This window comes from Sinohyriopsis cumingii, chromosome 18 (assembly GCF_028554795.1).
Source record: "Sinohyriopsis cumingii isolate HCF-2022 chromosome 18, ASM2855479v2, whole genome shotgun sequence".
Lineage (NCBI taxonomy): Eukaryota > Metazoa > Mollusca > Bivalvia > Unionida > Unionidae > Sinohyriopsis > Sinohyriopsis cumingii.
In genome coordinates, this window is record NC_142978.1 from 101,182,575 (window position 1) to 101,205,862 (window position 23,288).

At 36.2% G+C, this 23,288-nt stretch overlaps 1 protein-coding gene across 1 annotated transcript in view; it reads right to left on the reverse strand.

Moving 5' to 3' along the window:
- The window catches only part of LOC149777599 (matrilin-1-like), a 47,950-nt gene that overhangs the window by 16,644 nt on the left and 8,018 nt on the right, over positions 1–23,288 (reverse strand). The window contains exons 3-8 of the mRNA XM_089942239.1: positions 19,490–20,071; positions 18,974–19,021; positions 18,159–18,188; positions 13,372–13,511; positions 12,542–12,836; positions 226–360 (exon numbers count right to left, since the gene is read on the reverse strand). Of these exons, the coding sequence (XP_089798365.1) occupies positions 226–360; positions 12,542–12,836; positions 13,372–13,511; positions 18,159–18,188; positions 18,974–19,021; positions 19,490–20,071 (1,230 nt within the window). The remainder of the gene's footprint in view (positions 1–225; positions 361–12,541; positions 12,837–13,371; positions 13,512–18,158; positions 18,189–18,973; positions 19,022–19,489; positions 20,072–23,288) is intronic.

Sequence of the window (23,288 nt, forward strand, 5' to 3'; positions counted from 1 at the left end):
GGCAATATGCATCCACCGCTGTATGGATAATTTCTTATGTTTCCCTTTCAAAGTACTGTCAATGACGTTTTGGGGGTGAAGGGGATGTTACTTTTCGGTACAATGTTCAAATACATAGAATCTGTGTGATACAGTTGTAATAGGTTCATAAAGCCATTTTGTTTCTCAAAAGTTCTATTTATTATTTCCACAATTTTTTTAAATATAAATTTGAATTCTAAATACCTTTGCAAGCACCGTAGGCAAGTAATTTCTTTACTGTGTTCAGGGCAGCATAGCTGTTGACTGTGTACACATAATCGCGTGCTGGTTTAGATGCAATGGCTTCCAGCTCTGTTTGATCAACTTCCCCACCAACGCCTGAAAAATATATCATCCTCCAATTAGATTTTGTTTTTGTTTTCTAGGGTTAATTGTATGATAATCAGTCTATAGTCGCGCATGCACGAGACCGTTATTATTATTATTATTAGTGTGTGTGTGTGTGTGTGTGTGTGTGTGTGTGTGTGTGTGTGTGTTTGGGGGTTAAGTCTCTTTACATCGAAAAGAGTAAATGAGTGTCACAAAAGATGGCTGACGAGTTCTAAATAGGCTATTGTTACATATCCTTAGGCGTAGTACCTTTAACTAAATAAAGCAGCAATTTGTAGTAACACCGACGAGATCAGGATAGCTCGGATTCAACAGTATGTGTACCATTGCTGATAAGTACAAGAGTGAATAAAGAACGTTGTTGGTCTCCTTGAATTCCCTAATTTATTACATCGGATACGAGGGTCGTGGACATTGAGTGAGGTGAATTAAGCCAATGACTTATCAGTTTTCAACCATAATAATGATAATAATAATGAGGACTTTGTATAGCGCCTAATCTTTAGAAGCTCTAAGCGCTTTACAACATTAGATAACACCTATAAGATAAAAAAACATATAATCATATGATTACAAAAACAAACACCATGAAATTAGAAAACATTTTATAAAAAAATACATGCTGAGAATATTTAAGGTAGGAAACATTATTAGGTCTTTAAGTTTGTTCTTGCAGTCGAAATAAGTGAGTTTTGAGAACCCTCTTGAATGTGTTCACTGCGTCTTTGTGTCTAAGTTCAGTGGGCAATTCATTCCACGTTGCTGGGCCTTGGTATGCAAAAGAACGCTGTCCATATGACTGTGTTTTCATAGTGGGAATAATGAGTATACGATTGTCAGAAGAGGGGCGTAAGTATCTTGCTGGTGTTTACACATGGGTGAGGTCGGATAGGTATGTTGGACTAGAGTCCGACAGTGAAACGTAGCACAGAGAACAAATTTTGTGTTTGATTCTGGATCGAATGGATAGCCAGTTTAGGGTACAGAGCAGAGGGGATGTGTGTTCTGATCGTGGTACTCTAAGTATGATCCGAGCAGCTGTGATTTGAACTTCTTGAAGTTTCTGGAGCAGATATTGAGATGAACCAGACATAATTGAGTTACAATAGTCCAGTCTTGAAAGTACTAATGAACACACAAGTGTTTTAAAGGCATCAACTGAAACATGTTTGCGAATTGAGCTGATGCGTCTCAGCTCAAGCTATGCAGTCTTGCATATGTTCATGACATGTTGGTGCAATGTGAGAGCACTGTTCAGAGTAACACCTAGGTTTCGTACTGATTGTGTGAATTTAATGTTGGTGTAGCTGATATTTATTGTTTGAGGTAAAGGATGTGAATGAGAATGTCTTTGTGTTGTGATCAGAATGACCTCAGTTTTATCATCATTCATCTGCAGCTTGTTACAGGCCATCCATGATTTCACATCAGAAATGCACCTCTCTACACCTTGGATGGTAGCATCAGCTTCAGTTGGGTGGCTAGATCTGTATACTTGGGTGGCATCAGCGTACCATTAACGAGACACTGGATGATGATATATGACACTTGAGAGCGACTGAGTGTGCAGAATGAAGAGAACAGGTCCAGGAACAGACCCCTGTGAAACACCACAAAACATAGATCAACTGGGCTGGAGTGTATTCCATTTGCAGATACAATTTGTGTCCTTTTGACCAAGTAGGACTTGAACGACAGTAAGGCTGTATCAAGGTTATAATGGCCCATATTGGTAAATTGGGTAGATTTGTGATTGAAAAGAGAATTTATTAAACTATCCTGAACGCATGGAACAGTTTTTCGTGGCGAACAAGGTCAATGATTGGAAGACGGTGGCAGTAATTTTGTTAGTCATCGGTCCCTCAACGTACGGGATCCTCAAAAACCTGACATCACCAGTTCTACCGAAAGGAAAAGGGATTAAAGTGTTACAGTGTTAAAGAAAAATCACTACATGCCAAAACGATCAGTAATTTCGGAAACGTTTAAGTTTAATAACATAAATAGACCGTGACAACGTATGTAGTGGAACTAAAAAAAACGTACTTTCCACTGTGAATTGTGAACTTTTCTATCGAAGCTACTTGAGACAGGTTAGTGTGTGGTTTGACATCAGAAACTATTCAAAAGAAACTATTATCATCGGCAGATTTATATTTTGATAAGGCTATTAAAATATCGTTCTCTATGGAAACAGCAGATAAGGATACACAGCCATTTAAAAGGACTGTGAAAGACGTAGTATATCATGAAAGGAAAGGTCCATAAAGGAGTTAACAAATGACAAGAAAACACTTTAACCTGACCAGTACTTAAAAACAAAACTTTGATCGTTATGGAGACAATCACCATTATGACAAGTGCACGTTTAGGAGTGCAAGTCTTATAAATAGTTGCGTACAGGTCACGCAAATGCCTTAACGAGGATCATACAATATATGTTGAGAAACAGGATCCAGATTGAGATGCCTTGTGTTACGTGTTTAGGCTCAAATAAACAGTAACACAAGAAAGAATGAAAACAACAAGCTTTGACAAATATAATAATTTATTTCCCTGGAAAAATTCTGAAAAAACGAAAAACTATGAACTTACGGTTTCAAGAATCAAATCCAAAAATAATCCAAGAATAATCCACGAATACAATTTTAGAAGTCCTAATAATAAAATGTTCTAATGATTTCAAATTCGAGTCCCGACGAAGAATCCAAGATTGAAAACGATGAAATATATTTAACCTGTAGTGCGTTAAAGTCTACAGTTTCTTGTAGAAACAAGAAATATCATTCCGGTTTTGTAAATCCGAATAAATTTGTATAAGAGCTGTCTTTGTTCAAGATTTTCATATGAGCACATGTATATCTCCAGGAAAAGAAGAATTAATCCGTTTGAATCCAAATAATTTGAAATAACTCCAAACGACACAACAGACACTTTCCAGTGTAAAGAAAAAGCCCGACTAACTGAAAATATTTCTCTAAAACAAAGGTTATATCGTTACTGATAGTTGGTACAGGCGGTGTCTGTACCATTGTCAAAGAAGATATATACAACACTCATCACATTCAATTTCCTTTGAAAGGACCAGAAATCTCTCTGAAAGCATACTCATGAAACAGTATTAAATTACTGGGGGAAATTTATGTTTAGTGAAATATGGGGAGAAGTCGGTCGGAGAAATTAAACTGGTTGTAGCTGAAGGAGCTAAACCAAGTTTGCTGGGGAGAGATTGCTTGGAGATTGAAGAAACATGTTTCAAGTTCAACTTAATGAATGCGAAACTTTAAAAGCTCAGTATGCACATCTATTTGAAAGAAATGAGTATAAAATTAAAGGCTTAATGGCGAAAATAGTGCTGAAAGAAAGTGCTAACGCTATCTTTTGCAAAGCAAGGCCGGTTCTAAATATTTTGAAGGAAAAAGTAACAGACGAGCTAAAAATGTGAAAGTCAAATGGGGTGATTGAGAAAGTGGAACGAACTGATTAAGCAACTCCCTTAGTGGTTGTCTCTAAAGGGGATGACTATAAATAACAACAAATCGTGCAATAAGTGATCAACAATATCCTTTGCCGGATACAGAGAACAAGTCTGCAACGTTAGGAGATGGAGATCATCATCATCATCATCATCATCATCTTTATTTCCTTCCATGGAAGATTACATGATATAAGAATAAATCATCTGAAAACAATCAATATATATATATATATATATATATATATATATATATATATATATATATATATATATATATATATATATATATATATATATATAATACAAATTCTTACACATTATCAGTCAACAAAGTGTTCGTCAACTGCATCAGTTGCAAGTTTCAGTCCCTTATTTACAGAAGATAGCTGCACACTGCATGACAAAGTATGCTGCATACAGCACGAATAGCTTGGAGTTTTCTTTGTCGATTACTCCTGATGGTAACCTTTTACCTAAAAGATATTGTAGTTGCAGCTCATCTTCTGCATTAAATAACATAATGTGCATGCTCAGGGGAAATTTATCAGTAAGGAAATCCCAGAAAGAATTTCTAAAGTTCGACATATAAGGACAACTAATACAACAATGAAGTATCAAGTCTGCATAAACATTCCCACATCTAATACACATATCAAGCTGTGTTTGTGGAATAGCAGCCCATAGTTTATCTACATATGTAAATACCTTAATGTGTTGTCTGGTTTTACCCGACTGCCACACTGAGGCAGGTCGTAAGTATTCGTGTATCGAAGAGAATCTATCAAAATCTGCTTGATTAGAGACATACGAACTCTCCAGAGGCTATTTTCAAAACCAACAATTTTTTACCTTAAAATTTCTTTCAATTATGTTTATCTGGAATTTCAGAATCATGCAAATAATCAGTTAGATACCCGAGCAAGTCAAACTTCATTGAGGTATAATATAAATTTGAAATTAGCTTGACACGCTTCCGCTCAAAATTAAGTGAAATAACGTAACGTTAAACACACGTTTAGTATGTACATTGTCAGGCATCAAACACAATCTGTGTAAAAACATCAATTTTCTTCTATCAATTTCGGACTGCGCTGATGTCCATCCTGTCATTCCCAGGGCAATGTCTGATCTTGTATGTATTGGAAAACCTTGTAAATGTTTGGCAAAATACCTCAGAGTTTTATCCAATAAAGCGAGGTCACTTTTTGAAATGTTACACCATAATTCACTTCCATAAAACATTGAAGGGAACATTACCTTTTTAATTACATTTGCAGCAACCAAAGGATTTAAACCATTCGGTTTAATGCCAATAGCAAACAGACCGTGAAAAGATTTTTTTCCCTTTTTCGCATGCATTGAGTACTGCGTCATGCGACGTCAGCTTTGAGTTAATCTGGTGACCCAGGTGTGTTGCCGAATCAGTAACCGGGAAACATGACGGGCCAAGATACCATTTCATATTGATATAATTTTTGTAGTGGGGACCGAAAATGATAATGTATGACTTTGTGACACTAAGCTCGAATCGCCACTTATTGCTGTAGTCATATGCTATATCTAACAGCTTTTGTAGATTGCTAGGATATATAGCCAAAAGTGAAATATCATCAGCTAGGGTTGGATTTCCCACAGCTAAGGATCCAATTTGCTCCAAATCCACTATTTTCTAACTGTAGCAGCAAATCATTTATAAATAGTGTGTACATCAAGGTTGACAAAACACCCCCTTGTCTCACTCCTTGGCCAATTGAGAACCAATCTGAAAATTGCCCATTTACAAGAACTTTACTCTGTAAATTTGTATACATGTTAGAAAATATCAAAAGGGATTTACCCGTAATTCCCAACGTGAATAATTTAAAAAGCAGTCCTTTGTGACACACGGTATTAAATGCCTTTTTTGTATCAAGAAAAGCAGCAAAAGCCCGTGAACCCTTGTTTACATTATATTGTACTGATTGCAACAACACAAAACTCGCTGTTGTGCAGCCTAAACCTTTTTGGTAACCATGTTGTTGTCAACTGGGTATACTAGAATTAGTATCTTTGAGCCAAGTTACCAAACATTCATGAATAATTTTCTCAAAGGTTTTGTAGATAACAGGCAGTAAAGCAACAGGCCTGTAACTTTCGAGGGAATTATCTGATTTTCTGTTACCTTTTTACAGTGGTATTATTAACCCTTTTTTGCAATATACAGGTATGTAAGATTGATCAATCATCCGAGTAAATAAAATTGTCATGCACTCGATGAGGTAGTCGCTGCCATAGATCAAATGTTCATTGCAAATTTGATCATGGCCCGATGCTTTTGATTTCTTTAGACTTTTAATGATTTCTCTTACTTCGTTTAAACTGATACTGGTCTGTAAGGCCTCGATATGGCTTACTCCGTCCTGTAGACCCCGATTTAATTCTCTCTCTATAAATTCATAAAAGTTTCCGTCAAAACTACGGTTAAAATTCGGCGTGTGAATGTCCTCATAGTATCTGGCAAAGCCATTTGCGATGGAATCATCATCACGGACACAAACTCCATCAGTGGACAGTTCCTGACAAAAATTTATATTGTTCCCTCTCTTAACGTTGATCATTTTCCAAAAGTGTCTTACATCGCATTCATGTGCTTTTTCATTTTCTTCATACACCTCCCCCATATATTTTTCCACAGCCAGTTTTTGAACGTTTCTAAAGTCTCTCTTCTTAACTTTATATTCTCTGTAAGAATTAAATTGTCTACCCCTCGGTCTTCCCTCATTTATCCAAGTATACCTAGCTTGTCTTTGAAGTTTATGTGCTTCTTTGAGTTCATTTGACCAGTATGGTTTGGCATGATAATTGAATTTAGACTTTGGAAGCGCGAGGTCGCTTGACTGCTGTATTGCATTAACAATGTGCCGGTAAAAGCTATCAACATTGTCCGAAATAGTATATATATCTAACGTTTTCAGGCGAAGGTCCAGCTCAGACTGATAGTTTTTCAAGATATCAGCGTTTAATTTATTCCAGGCTATGTTGTTTCTCTTCATAGACTGTCTGAAGTCTCTCCCACAGGTCACTGTACGAAGGGAAGTAAGGATAGGGAGGTGGTCAGATATCACGTGCTCTTCGTGATCTGATACAATGTGCACACTCCGTAATCTACCTATGCATTGATCCGACAGTACAAAATGATCAATCATCGTCCTTGCTGGGGTGAACGTATAACGGGAACCAGTGCATATTATTAAATGTCCAGCACTCACTAGATTATTATATCGCAAGAACTCATGAAATCTTTATAATCTCTGAAAGTGTCTGGTTCAGCTACTGCATTGAAATCACCAGTAAAATACACGTCCCCCAGCTGTGAGTACTGATCATAGAGATTTTGAATCAACTCATTTTGCGCTTTGTAACAATCATGCCATATAATAGGGTCGGCATATATACACAAAAAATATATACATTTTGCATATCGGGAAATTTGAATTTTATGCCAACAACTCTGTCACTATTAACTTCATCTATAAAGTTAGCATATATCATGAGAGAAGTTTTGCAGAAGATTGCAACTCCTCCTTTACCACATTTTATTAACGTGCTATTAGATGAAATAGCCTCTGCCTTAGCAGTGCATTTATAATCAGAACGAATAGTATCGCAAAATGGAAGTATGTGCTGTAATAGTTTATGTTCAGTTATGCAAGCTACGTCAACATTATATTTATCCAGCATTGAACTAATGCTAAGAGCAGAGAACATAATTCCTCTAACATTTCAGGTCAGTATATTAAGATTCAAATTAACTTGCAATATAGGCATATTATTATTTATGCATTGTGAAAGCAGGACTAAAATGACCACAAGGACAAAACACATTAACTTACGACAGAACATAATGGCAAATTTATGAACAATAGACTGTCACCCTAGTCACGGAATATCGCATCCTGCACCTTCATTTGACTCCTGATCGCGATTGCTAAACCTGTCTCGCCAGGATTGATTCCCATACCACCTTCTTACATAAACACCTTTTGGCCATGTTACATCATTTTGAGCAGTATTGCAGTCTGAATTATATACAGTCAGCTTGGCCGATAGACAATTACGTCTACTGTGGATAAACTTTATGGATAACGGATCTGTATCGTATTCTTTCAAACATTTACCGAGGCCTTCAGCAGTAGATTTGACGCCTATGCCACCCACATAAAAGCGCATTGTTCTACATCTAACTACACCTTCAAATACAACATTCTCTTTATTGTCATCAACATCCTCATGTCCAACAATACTCTCTGAGCCAATTTATAAACCTGATTTACCAAATGATCTAGGTCTTTCTACCTGATCCCCAATAACGGTAGGTATCTTGCTAGGAGGGGTTTTCAAATCAACACCTTTCACATTACTGTTGCTAGCCATCGGATGCCTAACGTTCTCTATCCTGGTCGAAGTCGAAGTCCCCTGTTCAGAAAGCCGTTCGGTGATGGTTAACAGTTTATTTTGATTCCGAATGGGTGTGCGTACATCATTTGTCACATCAGGATGAACATTGGCTTTATAAATCTGTGGGATATTTCCATCGAATGGGGCTATATGTCTTCTATCGAATGTCTGTGAAATTATATCCAAACTTTTTGAAACCAGAGTTTGCAGAGCACTGACACCCCCCCCCCTTCCAAAGCTGGAAGGGCCATTACGCCGGTTTGTGACTCCACTGCCATTGTACCTGGGGTAGAGTCGTCAGCCTCAACCGACACGGGAGACAAACAGTTGGACACTGTAGTTCTGTTCTGAGATTCACTTGATAAGCATCAGTGTGTATCGCAACCAGTGTTGTTAGAGTCAATCAAGACGGGAGATGAACAGTTTGATACATACATATTGTTCTGAGCAGCAATTGATGGAGAGCGTTGATCACCACATGTATTGGCACTACATGTTAGGTTACTTACAGCTGGACTATGCGTGCGAACGACATCCGCATAAGACATGGGTTTACTCAAAGATTTCATCAGCTTAACTCTAAGTTCCTCGGTGATGGTGTGGAGAGTTTCATTTTATTTCATCAACACGCTTTGAGTAGTGTTCAATGACTTAATCTCATTACGGAGCAGTTCTATTGTTTGAGATTGTGCCTGTACCTTATTGTTTACATCAGCACGGAATGCATTAAGGTCATTCGTAGTCACCAATGTGATTTGGGTTGCCTTCAGAGATATAATCTTTTCCCTGAGCGAAACAACAGTTTGTTGCAGATGACCGCAATCACTCTTGATTTTCGCTAGCGAGAGTCTTGCTGAATTAATCACTTGTTCTGCTTGCCCTGAGCTATGTTGATCGTCATGTTCACAATGTTCAGCTTGTACATTAGGGTTTGATTTCTTCTTGCTAAATATAGAATCGATCTCGCAAGGATCCCTTTTTATAAATAGAGCTAAAGAATAACAATCTCTTGCATATGTTATTAAACTACTTACACCATTTCTGTTCTAACAACCAAATATCCAGAAGGACAGACAGAAAAACCTCGTGCTCTACTAAATAAAACTGACCTATACCAGGTTACAATATCTTCACTGTCATATGCAACCTCTAGCAATTTATCAATATACATGTCTCTGGGTAGATTATCTAGTTCCTGATCAAGTCTTCTAATATAGTCCGATTGGGAACCTGAGATATGACATCTTGATATGTTGGGCTGTTACAACGGTGACAACGGTGACACGAATCTTGGGCATCTCTGTCAAAACATGTATTGTCGACATTCTGTGTACTCGTGTACTGAGGTTGAGAGCATAGATCTGCCTTGTTTGCATTGTCAGGTTCATCACTAACCAAATCTGCATTATAAAAAGCATTTAAACTACCAAACCCATGTACAGTACAATCACCTTCATTTGCTGTTTCCAGTTCAGTATATTTCTTCCTGGAGCCAGTCTCATAAACAGAATTATCCATGATTTGCACATGAGCACTGCAACGTCCATCTGAACAGTCTGCCATCTTGCTATTCGCACGCCTTGATAAACACAACATCAGACTAAGACAGGACAAATGTGTTTTTATGGCAAAGAAACCTTGGTATATGGGGCCTATAGTTGATTGTAGTAGCCTTTCTGCCCAATCTATCAACTCTATCACATCCATTGAACGAACTATTGAGAGAGAACACCAAATGGTTCAGGACAAATTAATGCGATAAAGCATCTGAGAAAAAAAGAGTCAAGTGGTTAAGAGTGATCTTTTCGTACACTATGATGCTGATAATGAATTGCGACTAGCACGTGACGCGCGTTCGTAAAAACTAGGGGCAGTAATTTCCACTGTTATATCTGATGGACAGGAGCGACCTATAGCCTTTGCTTCCAGAAAGTTGTCAATAGCGGAGAGAAATTATTCACAGCTCGCAAAAGAGGCTCTTTGCTTAAATTTTGAGTTAGAAAGGTTCATAAATATTTGTATAGAAGCAAATGTACTGTCATCACAGGTCATCAAGCACCAATGACGATATTAGGACCAAAGAAGGGTATGCCAACGTTAACGGCTGCTAGAATTTAAAGGTGGGTATTCACCTTGCCTGCCTATAATTATGAAATTACGTACAAAAAGACATGGAAATTGTGACATCTTGTCATAGTTACCAATGGTAATAGAGATGGAGGCAGAAAATGTCGAGGGTATCGTGTCATATCTGGATGGGCTACCCACTGAACGCCACGATGTAACTGAGGCAGCATGCCATGATCCAGTGTTGAGCAATGTTTATGAATATACACTACATGGGTGTCCATCTTATACTCAAGTTGAATTCCTATAGCCACATTTTCCTAGAAAACAGAACTTTCAAAAGTGTTGTATTATAGGGTATATGGTAATTATTCAGGCAAGGCACCAGGAAACAAATTGCGAATGAGTTACACGAGGACAACCTGGCAATGTGTAGAACGAATGCATTGGTTTGTGGTCGCATAAGGTGACCCAAGTGGATCTGAAATCAAAGGAAGTGTAAATTGTAAATTTAAAGTGATTCAGATGAAGTATACTACCATTGAGAAGTTGAGACTGTTATTCAAATTGACAGGGATACCATAAGAGATAGTTAATGATAACGGGCCACAGTTCGCTTCCCATGAATTTAAAATAGCTATAAGAATCAACAGTCTCAAACATACGCTCAGTCCACTTTACCACCCCGCATCAAATGTATTAGCCGAACGTGGAGTTCAAGTTCTGAAACGAACGTTGAAATCACAAGTAAATGAAGAAAACCAATCATTGAAAAAGAGGTCATTACAACATCGACTTGCAGAGTTTCTGTTCAAATACAGAATTACACTACATACTGTCACAGAAAGGAACTAAGTGAATCGTTCTTAAAAGGACCGTTGAGAGAAATAGGTTATCTCTTTTCAAAGCAGACGTATAAAAACGTGTTGTTCAAATGCACCGGAAGATGGAAAAAAGCCGTAATAGTTGTGTAGTTCGCGACTTAGGTTTTCAGAATGATGGTGTATTTTCAGTGAAAATAAACTTCAGCCTGGGACAACGGAAGCAGCTGCCAGGCATCATACAAAGAATGGTTGGACCTGCGGACACACTTTATAAACTTTGTGGGGGAAAACTAAATATTGTCATGTAGGCTATTTGATAACCCACACAGCTGCAATGCTAACTCAGAAACCAGTTTAGATGTTGGAAATGCCGGTTCACCAACAAACAGAAGGAAAAAAAACAGAGAAACTGGCATTAGGTATTTGAGTAATAAATACACCGGCTCTATCTGCACCAGGAACTGAGCTACAATATTAGCAGAACTGGATATGTCATCTGTACCAGTCGATATTCCAAACCACCACTAGTTCAACCAGTGTCAGTGTAGAGGAGATATCCGTTACGCGAGCTTCAAGCTCCTGGGAGACTAGAGACATTACGCGAGCTTCAAGCTCCTGAGAGGCTAGATCTCTAAAGAGGTATAGGAGATGATAATGGACTACACGTATCTTGTTTTTAATGACACCATTCATGTATACATAGTGTTTATTATAATTTTAAAATTAGACATGTAAGACAAGGTAAAAAGTGAGATGATCAAGAGACTTTTGATGGGCAAATGTAGCCGCACAGATGAACATGCTGATCTAATCAAGACATTTGGTCAAGTTATAATTCATTAATGTTTAATATTTTCTTTTATTTCATATGTGGAGTTTAGTTTATGTTGTGAAAAAGAAAATGCATTTTACAATTTAAAAAATGTATTGTACCCTGAGGAGTAGTTCTTTAAATATCCGAGGAGCTAGTATTTACTGCGTGTGTGTGTGATTTGGAATTTTAATGTAGCTTTAACAATGTCTTAGTCATATCGCTACGATGTCTGCAGTGTGGCAGTTTATAGTGACGTCTAGCACTGAGGCATCATGCCGCAGACATGTAGCATGATGTCCCACCCAGTCACATTATCCTGACACCAACCCTAATATTAACCTCTTAATGCTGAGCGCCAAGCGAGGCAGGAGCGGTTTTGCTATTTATAGTAACACTGGTAACAGTTGGATAGTTCCGCTTTAATGTGCATCTACACTTGCGGATTAATAGTAGTGTGAATAAATAACGTTGTTGGTCTTGTAAATCCCCGAGTTATCAAAGTAGTTTGGGCCAATTTGATATTATTTGCGTCACTTTTAATTATTTTACCTATAGCAAATGTGTATATTCCTCGTGCGTGTGTCTTCTCTGCCACGGCTTTTGTGATTAGTGGCTGCTGTGACAACCCATCGGTGATAACGATAGCAATCTGAGCCATTCCGCTCCTAGCACCACCGCTCTTTGAAAACATCTGATCCAACATCAGCTGAAGAGCGTGGCCTGTGTTTGTGTTTCCACCAGTGAACCGTACATTCTGGATTGCTTGATAAAGGCCCGCTTTGTCTGAGTAACGATTTAATGGAAATTCTAGCTGAGCAAATGTGCTGAATGAAATTAGGCCAACCTATAACAAAACAAAGCAGAAAGAAAAAAAATTAAAAACTATTTTCCACTAACCTTAACGGAAGTAAAACTTTATTATATAATTAACTTACACAAGCGAAATATGACTCGCCTAAAATATCCAAACATATTCGCACTGTTTATTAATTTACATAATTATTTTTCCTTGCTTTCACGAAAAGTATGTTTCCCCTTAAATAATTCTGATATACATGATTAATGCTGTCCAATATAAATTCTGTCATTTTCATTTGAAGAAATCAGACTTTAAAGCAAAGAACTCTCTCTAATTATGGTGACTATGAAAAAATGAATATCGACCTTTTTGAGAGTACGTTGGCTAATGCGGTGATGTCGATTGAAATACATGAATATAACAACTGTGGTAAAAGTAGTAGCTGTTTTTCTTTTGAACATTAGTAATGCCAGCATTAGCAGAATCAGCAGCAGTAGTGGTAGTAGTGGCGGTCGTGGTAATACTAGTAGCAGCATCGTAGGCTGCGATGCAAATAGATAAATGAAAATAACTCTCCCACCTGAGTTTTTCCTGAATCGATATCAAACTCGTTCACGACGTCTTTAACAAATTGTCTCTGCAAGTCAAAAGTCTCCTCTGTACGAATGCTGGATGACTTGTCCAAAACAAACACTACATCAGCAGCTTTTCCTTGACACTCTACAAGAATTTTATAGATTTTGAGTTGAAATACAGGCATCTACAGTGAATGACCAAAACTAAACTGATACGTCTAAAGGTCCATTTATACATGTATTCAAAAAAATATCTTATATTCATTCCAATCATGTATCAAAATAATAACGTTATTCACTTTTCAATTAACGGACACAAAACTGATCAAGTGTACATACATTCGTGTAATAAAATCTGATTTTAAGATTCATTAAATAGCTTAACATCTGGCACAAATTAATGTTCTAACACAATTTGAGTTCCCCTTCGATAGCAAAAATAGTATGGCTTTTTTTATTTCAGCTGCGGTTTCGTTTTCTTCCGATTATATACATTTCGATTACAGTCATTTGATCCATACTTTTATTGTAGTCAAAATGTGAGGATCTTTTTGATCCTTTTTTATCCATACTTTTATTGTAGTTAAAATCTGAGGACCTTTTGCGGCCATTTACTGCACATGGATAAAATGTTCACAACTCCTTCTTATGTAGGAAAACATGTAATATTTCATATAAAGACTGTTCGTGTGTCATGTCCTCATCTACACTTGCTATCTAACTAAATCTTCAAGTTTCAATTTTGATGATGAATAGTTCGTCTAACATTTCACTGTTTCGGTTAAAATCATGTGGTGAGTTTCATTAAAGATCATCTGTTTGAAAATAGAGTTATGTCTTAGCGTTTAACAAGCTAAGTCAAAACACATTTTGCGTCTGCCTTGGACTAAGTTATATAGTATATCCTTTGGACAAAATATCTTATTTCTTGAGTAGTTTGAATTTTTGTAAATAAATAGAATAAAAAGAGTGAGGCCCGAAAACATTGGATTTAAGTGTTTTTTTCATCTCGATTTAAGATGATGCAGTGCAAGAATCCAATTTTTTAAATTTCTTTACATCGTTTGGATTCATTTTTTGAGATATATCCGGTACACACAGTGGAGTAAAGTAGAGCTCGCCCAGCACATTATTCCAATAGATGGCGTACGTATACCTATGGAACCTTTTGTTTCCTGTTTTGGATATTTTTCTCATGCTCAAAATCTTCTAAAACAGAAAATCAATCAAGACATTCAAAAGTAGGCCCACACCATCAACCAACAGTTCAACTGTTATAATATTGTTTGGTGTGTCGTGCCATCTGATTCTTAACGTGTTCAGACCAGGATTCGATGCCGTGATATGCCGACTTTAATGTTTGATCAGAGTTATATATTCAGATATGAACCGTTACTGCTTCCTTTGCACAATATATACCTTATATGGAGGCCGGTAATACTACAAAGAGAAACCCTTTGTATGACGTAACATTACGACAGTATCACGTGATATGTTTGTACGCTGTAGAATACATAGAGGATATCAAATGGGTAGCGATTTAATATTGAACTTATAAAAGGAGTTTAATAATGTTCACCTTCTGCGAGCCTTGGCGAGAAAAAGCTGGACATTATTTAAAGAGTTTCATAAATTTAATATTCTTTCATTTGTTGTGCGTAAAAAATAGTCCCAAACAAGAAATAGTAAAAGTATATTATACATATTTGCTAACTATGAACCAAAGAATAAGCGTCCATCCAAAAAACAAAACATTTTATAAAAGACAAAACATTTGTCGACACAAAATGTCCAAAGCGTGTGATGTCACCTTGTTTGATACGGTGCACTGTACGGGTTTGAGTTGGCCTAAACAACACAGTGTCAGTGTTTACATTGAAATTCTACATCACAACTGAACATTACATTGGTGCGATATTTTTGTCAAAAGAAGGTTACTGGATGCAGAAATACTCTTATAAAAATGGTACTAACAGCTGCCTCGCTTGGCGCTCAGCATTAAGAGGTTAGTGTTAGGCCTGGTCGGCCTGGTGTCAGGATAATGTGACTAGGTGGGACATCATGCTACATGTCTGCGGCATGATGCCCCAGTGCTGGTCATCACTATAAACTGCCACGTTAAAAATCCTAATCACAAACACACACACACACACACACACACACACACACAATCCACACCCTCACTATCATATGAGTAATATCCGTAGTTTTACTTGCTGTTATTGTTCTTGTCTTGTTTTTGTTTTTTTTTTTTACATTTTTCATGGTATGATATATTATACATGACATAACAAACCCCTATGGGGGTAAATCGGCCATATTAAAACAGATGAGACAAGTTTTCCCCACTTCTCTTTCATATTTCGAATCAAAAAATGGCGGCCAAAAATGTTCACTCAAAACAAAAAATTCCAGAAATCGGGGTTAAAAAAAATGTTTTCCCACTATCGCAGCCAATCAGCAAAGAGGATACTGCACAATAATTGTATGGCCTTATTTGGACAAATCAGAATGACATAAAGTTATATTTTAACGTATGGTACTATTAAAAATATAATACTACACATACTATAGGAAAAGTGTACCGACAATTTGATAAATACAGGATCTCAAATGGGTGACGATTTAAAAAATTTAATACTGAGTGAATGAAACGATTTGAAGATTGTCCTGCTTGTGCGCCTTGGCGAGAAAAGACTGGACATTATTCAACGAGTTTCATAAATTTAATATTAAATCATTACCCATTTGAGATTCCTTTTATAACATCGTTTTTATTTCAGTGGAGGTTATTTAGAGAGAAAGAAGAAAAAATAATTTCGTTCATTCTGACAGAGACGCATGAGTATTAACGTTTAAAAGTAGATTATACTTTTTTACAAATTATAAATCAAGGAACAAGTGTTCTTCAGACAAGACTGAACATTCTACACAGACACAATCATTTTTCAACACAGAATGTTAAATGCTCCAGTGGTCTAGTGGTTAGAGCGTCCGCCTCGGATGCGGGAGGTCGTGGGTCACATCCCCGCAAGAGTCATACCAAACACATATAAATGGTACTAACAGCTGCCTCGCTTGGCGTTCAGCAGTAAGAGGTTAGTGTTAGGACTGGTCGGCCTGGTGTCAGGATAATGTGACTAGGTGGGACATCATGCTACATAATGCCCCAGTGCTAGACATCACTATAAACTGTCACAATGCAGACATCGTAGAGATATGTCTGAAAATTTGTTAAAGCTACGTTAAAAATCCAAATCACACACACACACACACACACATACTTACACACACACATCGATACAGTACCGGTTAGAGCACAGGAGACGAAACATGTTTACCCTATAGTGTCACTTTCACAACTAAACATTAAACTGTTGCAATATTCATGTGAAAGGATGATTACTCGATGCAGAAATTCCCATATTTACTGTAAAGTATTTGAGACCTGATATTTGCATTATTTGATTTGGAAAAGTAAATTATAGAAGACATAAACAAATTTCATTTTGAGTCGGAATCGCATCACATATTTACCGCGTAAATGCATTATGGTTAGATGAAATTCTGTCAGCTTGGAAGCCGGTTTATGTCCACATTCTTCTATGAACAGAGAGTTTATTTACGTCTATAAGCTAATATTTAAACCACACTTGTATATAAGGTGGACTTCATGTTACAAGTATACAACTCAACCCCTAGCCTCGCATATGCTATCAGCCGAACAATACCTTACTTAGTTTTGCTTGTTGTTCTTGTCTTGCAGTTTTACGCCATTTTTTATAGCATGTGATTCTGAACATAAAGTAATGAACTCCTGTGGGAATAACTTCCCCATATTCAGAAAGAAGTGACCTTTTTCTCCCATATCCCTCTGGTCAGTCGATTCGAAAATTGGCCACCAGAAGTTTCATAGTATTAGTAAAAGGAAAAAGTTCTAAAAGAGGGGGTAAAGAAATAATTCCCTCGACCGCAGCCAATCAGTAAAGAGAATATTGCGCAAAGGTTTCATTGGCCTATTTGGACCAATCAGAATCACATAAAGTGATACATTAACGTTTTGTAATATCAAAATGATTAAACTGGACAAGCCATATATAAAGTGTACGGAATATGTGACGAGGAGTGAAATCAGTGTGAACAGACACATATTGTTTATTCGGCATATTAAAAGCAAAAGTAATGACTTGAAAGATGAATCTGTTTCAATATATAAATGCCTTCTTTAATGATGCAACTTTTTCACATACTCCTCTGCCCTGGGGTGCTTGAGGATTTTTTTAAATTGCAACACTGAACACATCTATTGATCTAAAGAAATATATATCTCTTTTCAAGTTATTTTTTCTTGAAAAACAAAAGCATCAGTCTTACCTATTTCCGATACGCTGCTGTGACATAATACGCTTTGGGAAGTGTACGTAATTTAAAAGAAAGATACCACCAGTACACGAAAATTTGTACTCATTCAATCAAAGATAGGTACACTAAAAATGAATTCGAAATTGATAATCTGTACTCAATCAATCGAACATAGGTACACTAAAAATGAATTTGACATTGATAATCTGTACTCAATCAATCAAATATAGGTAAACTAAAAATGAATTTGACATTGATAAAGAAACCGTGAAATATATTGAAATCAACATTCATGAAGTAATAAAATCAATTAAGATTAAAATGAGAGAACAACAAAGTTCACTAGTATTGGAAAGTATTTAAACATGTATGAATTGTGTTACTGAGAAAGTTGGTGTAGAAAATACTACAGTAAAAAGCATAGAAATACCTGGCTCTGGTTGTGGTCGGTCGCACGGTACTTGTAAATATAAGAAAATGTATAATAATAATAATAATAATAATAATAATAATAATAAATTATTCTTAGTATTATTATTTTCGTTGTTGTTGTTGTTATTAATTTAAAATGAAATTTATGAAACAAGTTATCAGATATTAATCTTTTGCGAGCATCTGCGTGCCTAAAGTTAAAATCTAACTGAACGATTTTCTTAAATTTCATTTAAATGAGCAGAAAAAGTAAGAATGTTTTGCACAAAAACACACAAAAATAGGAAACGGGTCAAAAAAGTGTAATATTGTCGAAGTCATGTGACGAAGATTGAAACTGCCATGACCATTAACATCTATGTTGTGGTAGGTAGAAAGAAAGTTGGCACTAAAATGGGGACTGGTATATAAAACCTTTTGCTACAAAATGATAGTTTGATTATGCTGGTTTGAAAAATTCCTGAACAAAACCGAAATGGATATTGAAGAACAATAGAATATCTCTTTTGAAATATCTTTGGAAACAAGCCTATCATTTTCCAGCTTTATCCCATTTTAATTTAAGTTTAAGTTTACTTCATGCTATGATCACCATCAGTACCAGAATATTTCATTTTGATACACAAATTTTGTACATCGCATGAAGCACGATGAATAAAAAACGTCAGTTTTGCTCGGTGTATATAAATATATGGAATGAAATCATTGGTAACACTGACTTTTAAGGATAACGTTTTACGTTTTGCTGCCCACAATAGGTACAACTATTTTGTGTTTTATGGCTGACATCGCCAATATCGATGATATACTTACTAGTTTTCTCTTCTGGTGGTGTTGGTGTTGGTGTCGGTGTCGTTATGACTAAAGGAAAGATATTAAATATTACGAAGTTAAGTGGTTTTTAAATATAATAGACAAAGATCGTGTTTTCTTGTGCTCAGTGCGTGTTGCAGGTTGCTACATAGTCTGTACATTTTCCAAACTTGACTGCTTACTACTATATTCTTTTGAACAATTGCTTCATGAATTAGTAAAAATATTACAAAATTATACCGTTCGAGTTTATTTATAGGTACATTTTGATTGTAATAAAAGTATTTCCGCTGTAAGTTCCTTTTACACTTGAAATTAGGTAGACATAATGATGTTATGTACAGTCTTGGATAGTTTTGCAAGATTCGTTGTGGCTGCGAACACGAATCATCCATATAAAAGTTCAAATATATGTTTTGAAATGTAACTTTAAGATACATGTTTCTAAAGAAATGTCAGTGTTTTACGAGTGTGTATGTCAACTTTAAATGTGCATAAAATTATCAATAAACTTACTTTCACATGTCCTTTTCTCCAGGATTCTTTGAAAGGTATCAGATTTCAAATCCTCGAAATTGTTTAGGAGGAATCTGTATTCTTCGGGCGGTTGTGTCACCATTTGTCCCAGCTCATCAGCATCAATCTCACTTCCGATTCCAACTCCGAAAAGAACGATATTTAGACTTTTTACTCTAACCGCTTCAGCAATCGTTTCAGCGCGCGAAGATGACTTACCATCGGTAAGGACTATGGCTATGTGAGCCACATTTGGTCTGGCGCCATTTTCTACAGTGAAGAACCTTTCTGCGACGGCACTCAGAGCGTCGTGTGTTCTGGTGAAATTTCCGTGCGCATGCTTAATTTTGGAAATGGCAGTAAAAATTTCGTCTGCATTGCCGTAAGTATTGAGAAAAAACTCGTCATGGACATTTTCACCAAACGTAAGGGCGGCAACTCTTGTCTCGTCTGGTCCAATGTTAAATCTCTGAACAAATTGCTTAACAAAGGAGATTTGCCGGTCAAAATTTGGATCCCATATGCTGCTCGAGGAGTCAATAACAAAGACAAAATCTGCTTTTCTTGTGCACTTTTCGTCACCTGGTGAAATAAAATAATTTCGGATGTAACTAGGAACAGTATCGTAGTAAAACATAAAATAAGAAATATATAATGGACTTAATAGTAATGTTTTCAAATTCTGCCATCATGTTTCAAGCTTCATAATTATCTGATCTGAGGCATTAGATGTTTTGTAACAAGATGACTATGGCTGCAAATTTTACGACTTTGTGAAATTGTGAAGGTGCAAATGCAGTAAAACTTACATTCAATAACCACCTGTAAGAGATAGGTCGTTGTGGCATTGTTATAAACTGTGCTGTTGCAATCTGGATCAGACATTTGTCTTACGTAGAATCAGTTTGGGCAACCGTGGAGACTTTTGCACGTGTCCAATAATACCTAATACAAATGACATTTGAAAAGTCTCACGGCTATGACTTCTTCATTTCCTTGGTGATTCCTTACTGTTGTAGAAATGCAAAAATAACACCTCACTACGAAAATCACAGAACAAGATAATAAATATTCAAGCAGTTGACGGAACAAAATTTACAATTGCTGCTCGAAAATGAACACTTCTAAGCTTAAATTAAAACGCAAAACACGTCAATTACTAAACCAGAGCAAAACACTATATGACAGACGGCAGTGTCTCTTTTTTTACAACGTACACCTCATCACCTCGAAAGAAACAGAAAACTATGTTGAATCTGGTCTTTATTTACATCAATATATTTCATATACTTGAAATGTCTGAAAATGACAGTGAGTCATTGCGAAAGATATCAAGTAATTGTCAAGTTTCATTGAACTCAAACCAGAATACTGAAGGAAAATATAAATCTGAAGGGATCTAAAACATTTGTCACTGAAGATCCCACAAAAAAAAAAAAGAAATCATGAGATCATGACGGACCTGAAAATCAGATGGAACAAAATATAAATTGCTCTATTCTGGAAACTGGTTGATTTTACTTTTAGTAAGAAATACAGCGACAGTAACAAGTACAATATCATCAAACTCTATTATTCCATTACAACCAAGTTTAAAGTTGAGTTTTAGAATTATCGGAACATATTTAAACCAAGGATTACCTCAAGCTATAATAGTCCCTTGCTACTGTATTTATAATGTATTATGTAACTTAATAAAATGTAGATATGTATAAATAATTCATTTAATACAATGTAGATACACATGTCCCATTTAATACAATGTAGATATACATTTCCCATTTAATACAATGTAGATATGCATGTCCCATCTAACTGAATGTAGATATACATATCCCATTTAATACAATGTAGATATGCATGTCCCATCTAATTGAATGTAGATATACATATCCCATTTAATACAATGTAGATATGCATGTCCCATTTAAGTGAATGTAGATATGAATGTCCCATTTAATACAATGTAGATACACATGTCCCATTTAATACAATGTAGATATGCATGTCCAATTTAATACAATGTAGATATACACGTCCCATTTAATACAAGGTAGATATACATATCCCACTTAATACAATGTAGATATACATATCCCATTTAATACAAGGTAGATATACATATCCCATTCAATAGAATGTAGATGTACAAGACATTTTAATCATGTGAACTGGAATCGTATTCACTTTCATTATGAGTGACCTAAAGGCGGACCTTCTCAAACCATTGAAAAGAAAAATACAATCTCTTCTTGTGCAAAGTAATCTGGTTGACATTATTGATTATTATGTATATCTGTATTTTTGTAACTCCTAGTTCATGATTTTATCTCATTTTTATAATTTTTATTCACGGCTGTAAATCGTACAGAATGTGTGTGTGTGTGTGCGTGCGTGCGTGCGTGTGTGTGTGTGTGTGTGTGTGTGTGTGTGTGTGTGTGTGTGATTTGGGTTTCTAACGTAGCTTCAACAATTTTTAATATCGCTACGATGTCTGCAGTATGAAAGTTTATAGTGATGTCTGGTACCAGAGACATGTAGCATGATGTCCCCACCCAGTCACATTATCCTGACACCAGGCCGACTAGTCCTAGCACTAACCTCTTAATAATGAGGGCCAAGCAAGGCAGCTGCTAGTATCATTTTTAGAAGTCTTTGGTATGAATCGGACGAGGTTCGAGCCCGACCTTCCACATCTGAGGCGGACACTCTGACCACTAGATCAGAATATCTTTAGTTAAATTTGTCATACGTGACCCGAGAATATTGACAATTTAGTATTACATAGGATCTATAAATAGATGCTTAGATAAGTGTTTATAACTGATGATAATAATCTTAATAATAAGACTGTTGCTTTGTTTCTCGTTGGCTGATGAGGTTTCGACATTTCTGAAAGAATTCAATAACTTCCCAATTGGATGGGTTAGGCTTTATGAACAGGCGTTTGACCCAAAATGAGTAGTGTTTTCCGTCACGTAGAGTCCATGGCGATATATAGTCGCAATAAACTGTGTATTTAAAGAGAGAACTGAGCAATCAATGCCATTCCAATTTCAGATTCATTCACATTTCTTGTGTTCCTACTGTAGTTCTGCAGACATGTTTTATGTTATATTTAGATATTATTCGAGAGGTAAAGCATTTGTTTGGGCTGTTCAGTGGAAATAGAAAGTGCTCATTATTTGGGCTATGATATTATTCGGGAACTGTTATAAATTATTCAAAGGAATTTTTGACAACGCCATCTTGACAACGTCACAGTTCGTGGAGGACCTGTACATTTCCGGTTTTGAAATCTATAAGGAACTTTTCATTCATTTAGTACTTTCATAGGTCTTTATGAGGATTAGTTTGGATTCATTCATAATACTATTAAATTCCTCTCACAGTTTCATTTTTATAACTGTGATAATTAAAGTGTTTGTTAAGTTTTTCCAAACTTGTTGGTTTTGCTTTTTTCTGTTACTTAGTTTGTGGCCATCGAGTCGTAACATTATGAAGCAACTCACCTAATCCCTAGCAACTCTCATGGAACCAATTAAAGTATCCACAGACTGGTCTTATTTAATCAGGTTCAGCAAATACTGAATAGACATCAGCTACCATATTCAGATTCATTAGTGTTCGGAACTCAGTCAGTCCACATATAGTCAAAAAAGGAGATTACGAACTGTTGAATCGGCTCTTCAATATGTTAACAAAACTTGTGATCTTTTGAATAATTTAATGAAATGAAAGCCTTTCATTAAAACGAAAGGTCCATAGATTAAAACATAAAATGTTACACAGGTAAACA